Below are 8918 nucleotides of genomic sequence, written 5' to 3' on the forward strand. Positions count from 1 at the left end.
CACCAGCCCAGTGTCCCAGTTTAGTGGGCTTGTGGCACCGTTGTGTCATAATTACCCGTGAGACTGGGGATGCCATTTTCACTACAGCCTCCTTACCACCTGTGCAACAAAGGTTTTTGCTTTCTTAGACTAATTTAGGAGTAAACTTTGGATTGTTGGGCAACCCATTCAGGTGTAGGTCAGCAGCATGGGTGGTGAAAGAATTCACCCAAGCAGAGCAAAGGAGATAGAAGTTTAGAGAATACACTGTAAGGGAGCAGCAGGCAGGACAGCAAAGCAGAGATGGTCTCCCAGGAGGCAGCGGTAGGGGCTGTGGTCAAGAGGGGAAGGTAAGGTGGTGTGAAATATTTGCCTTTTTTTTTCCTTTTTTGGTACCTGTGTCTGGGTAGGAGTCAGCTAGGGCTTATAGATATTTTGAGGTGACTTGTCTAACGGGCCTGTTTGCATCCAGCCCACTCATCACTGTGGGACCTTCTACCATACTCAGGTGACCATTGCTCAAGTCTGTCGCCTAAAACTGGCCTCTATGTTACCGCTTGCTAGATCAACAATGGCAAATCCTTGCCATTTGGGCAGAGATCTCATCTTCAGTAGCGGCTCATGTTGAACAGTGGGGGTGTGCTGTCCATACATAACCTTGTCTGTCCGTCTGGGGTTCTGTGCAGTTATAGACCAGAGCATGGTATTATACTAACATGCTGACAGGTGATTTGAATGAAATTCCTTGGTGGCCTGGTCCATGGGATTTAGGAGGAGGGGATCCTCTGGTGCCCTGGGCTAGAATCCTTGTTGAACCATCATTCATATATGGAATTGTTGCATTCTGGGAGACACAAACTTAAAAAGTGGATTGAACTGGGCGGGGGGTGGGGGCAACAATTAGGCATATGTGTATTGAAGCCACAGGTCCTAAGAGAGAAAGAAGGCAGCGTAGCCATGACCAGGTTTCTTTCCAGGAAAACCATCCTTATGTTGCCAGGTCCCAGGGGGAGGAAGGTCGTTCAATCAAACCGTAGACTTTTTTTTATGTTCCCTGATTGACCCTTTAGCAGGACACAGATACCCTCTGGGCTTCAGCTACGAGATCTAAACTCAGTCATTTCTGCAAACCGAATGTGACTAAAACCTCCAACTGGGTTTGTATAATCATAAAGGGTCTACCTATTGTAGACCCTGGGGCATGTGTATTGGGCTCTACTCCCTCACCTGTGTGCACTCCTAGGATGCCTGTGCTGTCTCAGGCAATAACACTGTGTCACTCCTTCCTCCTCAAAGACAGGTGTTCCCACAGTGGTGTCCCATACACAAGCCTCCACTGAAGCTTCCCAATAAAAGAGATACAGGGGTTTTTGTCTCACTTCCTGCTTATCTGAATCACTGTGAGTAATGATAGCTGCTCCCACTGCCATGATATATACCACAGTAATAGTCAGTCTCGTCCTCAGGTTGCAGCCCAGAGATGAGCAGAAGCCCTGCGTTGGCCGAGGCATCTTTGGATCCGGAGAAGCGGCTGGGGACCCCAGGTCCCAACTGTGTACGGGAGTCTGAGTAGTAGTACAGGAGATACCGGGGAGGGCTCCCTGGATTCTGTTGGTACCAGTATATGTTATAGCCTCCAACATTGATGTCCCTGCTCAGGGTGCAGGCGAGTCTGGCTGTGGCTCCCAGAGATGCAGAGAGGGAGGCTGGCTGAGTCACAACAGGCTGGGACAGGGAACCTGCAAATATAGACACAGCAGACGGAAGACAAGAGACAGGGTACATGAGATTAGGGAGCTGAGCCACAGGGATTTGACTCTGGCTGTGGGCCCACCCTGGTGCCCTGCATTCTGTCCCTACCTGTGCAGTGACAGAGGAGCACGAGGAGGATGGGGATCCAGGCCATGGTGACACACCCCCTTCTTAGGCCCAGAGCTAGGGCTTGTCTGCCCCGGGTCTCTCTTATCCCCTGTGCACAGGCCTCAGAGAGGAGGGGCTGCTCATGCAAATGGGACCCACACCTGCCTCTTCTCCATGTGCACACACAGGGTCTGTGGCCCTTGGACACGGAGACTTCCTGATGCACTGCATTCCCCCTGGGTGGGCCAGGAGGCAGCAGCTGAGGGGACCACACACAGGCCAAACTCCAGGGGATTCCACCAGGCCCTGATGGGATACACCTGCCCTGTCCCCACAGGAAACATGGGGGCCCTGACCTGGGGCCTCCTGTCAGTGCAGGACTGCCAGTGGATCCCCCCTCCTGCAGAAACCCTTAGACATGATCACACAGCAGCCCCTGCTTCTCTCCAGGCAAACGTCTCATTCTTTCCACTTTCTCGTTCTTTCCCACTGCTTCCAATGCTCTCCTTTACCTGCGTCCCTAATGTTTGTGCTCCCACCATGTGAGACAGACCCTTCAGAGAAGGATGGAGGTGCAGTCCTGGTGTTCTCTCCCTGAACCGGGTTTTTCCTTGGGTGGGGCTATTGTGGGAAGGACAGGAGCAATCTTGACCCAGGACAGTCTAGGAATTCTGGTGGAGCTGATGACAAGATGCAGGGAACAGAGAGCAGGGGATCTGCCCCCACAGGGGGCTCCTAGGGGGCAGGCTGACTCTGGGTGATGAGTGAATAGGAACCTGTGAGCGGTCACAAACCTTCACAGAGAAGGACACAGATTATGGAAATTTGTGCCTTTCTGGAGCATGGCAGAAAGGACTCCACAAACTCTGATGAGGCTGCTGAGGGTATGGGGACTGAGCAGGGCCCAGGAGTCCAGTAGGACCACTGCAGGGCCATCCTGCAACCTCCCATCCCTGTGCTGGGAGTCTTTTCATTCCAGCTGGGCTTCTCCTGGTCAGTGCTGCTCATTAGAGATTTAGTTCTGCAGGAAGTTCTAAGACAGATTTTGGGGCAAGGAGAAGTAGAAGGCAACCCCGGGGGATGGTTGGAGGAAGATGACAGCAGAGAAAACAGGAAGGGTGAAATGGGTTGTGTCCCCAAGTGGGACAGAGGGAGGTAACTGAATGGACAGCAGGCTGTGGGAGAGGGAGTGATGGTCCAGAGAGTTAGATGGCTAGAGGGTGATGCCCAAAGAGACAGGAATACCCTGACTGACACAGGGGAAGTCAGGTGGGAGAGCAGATGGAGGGCAGGTGGTGGGTCTGTTGTCCCGTGTCAAACTGAGACCACGGTGTGACATGTTGAGAGGCATGGAAACATCACAGACAACCAGGGCTGCAGCGACGCCTTCTGTCCCCCATAGGAAGGATGTGGGTGTTACAGTATTTGCCTGACTGACAGCTTGGCCTGCATAACTTATTCAGTTGGTCCCCATCAGCAGATTATTGAATGACAACATGGCTCTTAATGTCATTTGAATAAGCATCTCACAGGGAGCAGGTTGCTGAGGTTGCTGGCTCTGACCATTTGTTGATATATTTAGGTGCTAAACCCCCTCCCCTTCATTATATGTGCAGATGTGGAAAGGAAGCCCAGTCTTGGGGTCACACTGGTGAGATGGACACACACTGGGAGAGATGGGATGGGCACATTGGGATGAACCACTGCACAGCAGAATCAGGCTAGGGAGGCTCCCTTCCCATGGTGGTGTTGACCATCCTCCCCCTCGCTTGCTTCCCTGCTGCTCAGGGCTGAGATATTCTGAGCCCTGGTTGCACTTCTCCATAGATTGAGATCACTGTGGAATGCCACTACCCGGAGACAGCATACAGTGCTAATCTGCCTCATCCTCAAGCTGGCCCCTGTGATGGTGAGGACGGCTTTGTTCCTGGAGATGGACCTGGAGAAGTGATCAAAGACCCGAGACAGGTGATTGTTTGTGGTAGATAAGGGGGTGGGCACCCCTGCCTGGAGTCTGTTGGTACCAGCCAGGGAAGTTACTGATAGATACTGACCCAGAGCTAAAGCCACAGGTGAGTGTCACCATGCCTCCTGCAGACACTGACTGTGATGGCTCTTGGATAACCACAGTATGAGAATTGGTTCCTAAAACCAAAAGCAGGCACATGTGTTATTATGAGAGGCAAGGGTCACCCTGAAACCTTGATTTTATGTGCCCTCCAAGAAAGCAGGGTCTCTTCCCCTGACCTGACCCATAAGCAAGGAACCTGAGAAGAAGCACCATCCAGGCCATGGTGGGGATCCTCACAGGTCTTGCCCCCTCAGGTTCTTGGGTTGGGTTGGGGTCTCCTCTGGGCCTTTTCATGCCTGCAGACCTATGAGGAAGAGAGGTGCTTCATGCAAATTAACTTCCTCTCTTTTACTGCCCCTTGGTCACCCTGATGTCGCCTGGGGGAGACCTTGAAAGAGGCATATATTGGGACTACACAGAATCAATGACTGCAGGGAGCCTGGGACACTGAGTGGCAGGGTGACATCTTGCCCCGAGTCATCTCCTCCATGTCCCTGGTGGCCTCAGTCTCAAGTGTTTTCCCTGGAAAGGCAGACTGAGGGTATGCATCTGCTTCTCACATCCTGGCCATGCTTCTAGTTCATTCCACATGTACCCCATCCCTGGGAATATTTTCTGCCCTCCCCAGTGAAATGGCCTCTTGTCTCTTTGGAGAAACTTAGTGGTCAGTCCTCCAGAAGTGAGTCCACTGGAAATTTCAAAGCCCACGCTGGGTATGAACAAACAGGGTCTCTTCTGACTCAGTCCTAGTCCCTGTCTCCTGATAGCCACGGGGCAGAAGACCAGAGGTGGGGGAGTCTACACCAGAGGCACCCCAGGCTGTGGAAGTCATCCTCATTTGCTCTTGGAAGCCATCTATTATCTGAAGTAGCAACAATGTAACTGCTGGTTTTGAGGGGAAGGTAATGATATCACCATTAAATTATGAGATTTCTCCAAACATCAGGGAAAAAAAGAATCTGAACGAAAATGGCACTGTCTGAAAACATTGTGTGACCATCCCGAGGCATTATAAAATACCCTTGCCTTGTGTAGTCGCTATGCAGCAGAAAGAACCCAAAGGGTGGCCGGGGAAATGGAAAAACATACAATTTCTGGAGAATAGGTGAAAGAAAAGCCACAAAATTGGACTTCATCCCACTGTGGAATAAGAATGTGATCCAATGCTCATTTCTGAATGGTTAGTAGATTGTTTCGTGATACCTATACGGCCATTGCTTTCTTTGCCATCAACTGTGTTCAGAGACTTAACTCACATCAGACGTGAAGATTTATAGTAAATTCGGGGCACCTGGGTGTCTCAGTCCGTTAACCATCTGACTTTCGATTTCAGCTCAGGTCGTGATCGCACAGTTCCTGAGTTCAAGCCCTGCATCGGACTTTCTGCTATCAATGCCAAGCCTGCTTCTGTTCCTCTGTTTCCCTCTCTCTCTGCACCCCCTCAAAAATAAATAAATGTCAAAAAAAGATTCATATTAAATCCAATTCTATTAGCCAAAATTATTCTTGAGACAGTGGTTAATGTGTAATTATATGCATCAGATTTCAAGATGAAGAAGAAGACCTAAAACTTAAGAGAAAAGTTATCAATTCACATCCGTCACTATAAAATGCTGAAGCACATGACAAGTCACAGAATAATCTGAATCTTATCTGTGACTATTGCAGATAATGGAAGCTGTGTGTATTATGTATTTCATCCAGAATTCTGATATCCAGTGTTTTCCACAACAAAAGTAACCTTAAAATGTCCATACTACCCAAAACAATCTATAGATTCAAGGCTTCCTATGAAAATTCCTATGATATTTTTCACAGAAATAGAAAAAAAAGTCCTGACTTTTGTATAGAGGCAGAAAAAGACCTAAAATTGTCCAAGCTTTCTTGAGAAAGAAGAATAAATATCTGGAGGCACCATACTTCCTGCTTAAATTTATAACTAAGTTCTAGGAATACAAACAGTATGAAACTGGCCTAGAAAGCCACACATAGATAGATGCCACAGAATACAAAGAGCAGAAGGTAATGCAAGTTCCCCTTGACCACCAGGGAGCAAGTACACTGAAAACAGGGCCTTTGCAAGGTTCCTAGAGGAGAAGTGACACGGAGTTTGGAGGGGATTCAGATAGGCATATGCATGAATCATACAGCAGGTGACCCAATCGAGATCCTAAGGTTCTCACTGGTGTTCCTGACACATTCTGGGAGAGAAAGCTGGTATTCTTGGACACCTTGCAATGGGACACGTTGGTACGCATGCCATGGTGGTCAGCATGCATGCACATGGTCAATCTGGGGTAAGAAGCCCAGCCTACAGACTCTCTCAGCCGCGTCAGGCCACATCTGCCAAGAGCCCCCATGGGAGCTGTCCTCTGCCCTCTGCTGCTTCCTGCATTGGCATGGGTTCCTGGGGCCTGGCTCCTCTGCCATTCCAGATTACCCATTCCCCTGTTGGGTGCTCGGGATGATGAAAAAGCTCTGGAAATGGACAGTTGTGGTGGTTACAAACATTGTGAGTATACTCAGTATCTCTGAATTGCACAATACAGAGTGATTAAAATAATAAATTTTGTTGTGTTTATTCTCATCACTATAAATTATCAGTTCAAAATCAAATTATATGTAAGAAGCTGTACTAATACAAATATCCTTCTTGTCCTGGTATGTGGTACCCTATTCTAACTTATCATCATCAGTAAAACTTGACAGTAATGTTTAAAATTATTTTTCCTATAGAATCCACATATAAATGAGATCATATAGCATTTTTTCTTTCTCTGTAGGGCTTATTTCTCCTAGGGTAATATCTGGCAGGTTCGTCCATGTTGTCACAAATGGAAGAACTTCTTTCTGGAGAGACATAGGACTGGACTTCTTTGTGCACAGATAAGGGGCATCCTGCCCTGTCGCCCCACAGCCTCACTGCTGCTTGGATCACTGATGAGCCCTGATGTCACAGGAGAAGAGAAGAGCACAGAGTCAGGGCCTGGGAATTCAGGAAACCAGCCACAGTGGTACCCAAAGTGCCTGATGGTGTCAGCTTTGGTAAATTCACATCTGTAGGATCTACTTCCCACCTTCCCAAGAGCAGACCCAGCATTTTGTAGCAATGATGGAGCCCTGCATGTTGCCTTCACAAGCACCACTGAGAGTTTTGCTGACAACTAAAGTTTCTCCCCTGGCTAACCACCCCCCGCCCGACGTCACAATTTAAGGGGCAAGTAGCTGGCCTGGTTGCCCAGCCAGCTCTGTGCCTGCTATTTCTTCTGTTGTGAGTCTTCCCTGGGCACCAATCTTATTTAGTACATCCTACCTGGAACACACAGCTATTCAGCCAGCTCTGAGCACAGGAGCTTGGAGGGAAGGGAGCCTCTGCCCCAATCCCTGGAGGAACAGAGTCCACATTCTGGAGGACTGTCCACCTGCTGCAATGGTCCAGACTCTGATTAGAAAACTAAGACAGTGGATGTGCCTTTGTAAAGAGAAAGAGGGCCAGCTCAACATTCTCTGAGCTTTACACTTTAACCACCAGACAAAATGTCTGCAATGTCGTGGCTTTCTTTGTTGCCTGTTTGTTTGTTGGCTTGTTTGTTTTCATGACAGTACAAAGAGTTTGAATAGGACACAGATGAGGAAGGGTATTGTGACCTAGAAGCTACGTACAAAGACAGTGAGTGTGCATTCAAGTTATTTTCAACTGGAAGAGAGTCAGAGTGCAGGGATGTGAGCAGGCTGAGATATTTGTCCCACTTCCCCATGAGTTCGTGTCACTGTGACCAGCACTACTGTGCCCGATTGCACAGTAATAGTCAGCCTCGTCCTCAGGCTGCAGCCCAGAGATGAGCAGAAGCCCTGCATTGGCCGAGGCATCTTTGGACCCAGAGAAGCGGCTGGGGACCCCAGGTCCCAACTGTGTACTGGAGTCTGAGTAGTAGTACAGGAGATACCGGGGAGGGCTCCCTGGATTCTGTTGGTACCAGTATATGTAGTAGCCTCCAATACTGATGTCCCCGCTCAGGGTGCAGGTGAGTCTGGCTGTGGCTCCCAGAGATGCAGAGAGGGAGGCTGGCTGAGTCACAACAGGCTGGGACAGGGAACCTGCAAACACAGACACAGCAGAGGGAAGACAAGGGACAGGGTACATGAGATTAGGGAGCTGAGCCACAGGGATTTGACTCTGGCTGCGGGCCCACCCTGGTGCCCTGGATCCTATCCCTACCTGTGCAGTGACAGAGGAGCACGAGGAAGACGGGGATCCAGGCCATGGTGACACACCCCCTTCTTAGGCCACAGAGCTGGGGCTGGACTGCCCCTGGCCTGTCTTATCCCCTGTCCACAGGGCCACAGAGGAGGGGCTGCTCATGCAAATGAGACCCACACCCGCCTCTTCTCCATGTGCACACACAGGGTCTGTGGACCTTGGACACGGAGACTTACTGATGCACTGGGTTCCCCCTGGGTGGGCCTGGAAGCAGCAGCTTTGGGGAACACACACAACCCCAGGTCCAGGGACTCCTCCAGGTCCTGACCGGACACACCTGCCCTGGCCCCACTGGACGCAAGGGGCCCAGTCCTTGCTTTCTGTCAGTGGAGGACTGCCCACCTGGATGCCCCTGTCCTGCAGAAAGCCCCAGACACAGTGTCACAGTGCCCCCTGCTGGTCTCTGGGTGAACCTCTCCTTTCCCACCTCTGGCTTCCCTGATGCCTGTGTTTCCATAACCTGAGAATGACCCTCCTGGGAAAGAGAAAGGTCCTGCTGTGCAGGAATTTGTTCTGTTCTCAGTATAAGAGGTGTTTATATCCTGTTTCTAAAATCACTTATTTATATTGTGGGTCTAATCTTCCAGGTAGGAAAGGTCTACATGATGCCCAATGAAACCCTTTGAGGGGTCTCTACTTAGGCACTCAGAACCATAATACTCATAAAATTACCAAAAGACAGAGGACATACATACAGGGGTACTGCCCATGTGCATGTGCGGTGTGCACGGGAATCGGGACAAAGAG

At 49.9% G+C, this 8918-nt stretch overlaps 2 gene segments (V, D, J or C); both read right to left on the minus strand.

Moving 5' to 3' along the window:
* Nucleotides 1-1359: 1359 nt before the first annotated feature.
* On the minus strand, nucleotides 1360-1947 carry LOC122203346. The segment is given in 2 exon segments: nucleotides 1360-1718; nucleotides 1840-1947. Coding segments are annotated over 2 exon segments (390 nt in total).
* A 5645-nt stretch (nucleotides 1948-7592) lies between these two features.
* LOC122204036 lies at nucleotides 7593-8325 on the minus strand. The segment is given in 2 exon segments: nucleotides 7593-8008; nucleotides 8130-8325. Coding segments are annotated over 2 exon segments (462 nt in total).
* Between the last annotated feature and the right edge of the window lie 593 nt (nucleotides 8326-8918).

The sequence above is a fragment of the Panthera leo genome, chromosome D3 (genome assembly GCF_018350215.1).
Source record: "Panthera leo isolate Ple1 chromosome D3, P.leo_Ple1_pat1.1, whole genome shotgun sequence".
In the NCBI taxonomy this organism is placed as follows: Eukaryota; Metazoa; Chordata; class Mammalia; order Carnivora; family Felidae; genus Panthera; species Panthera leo.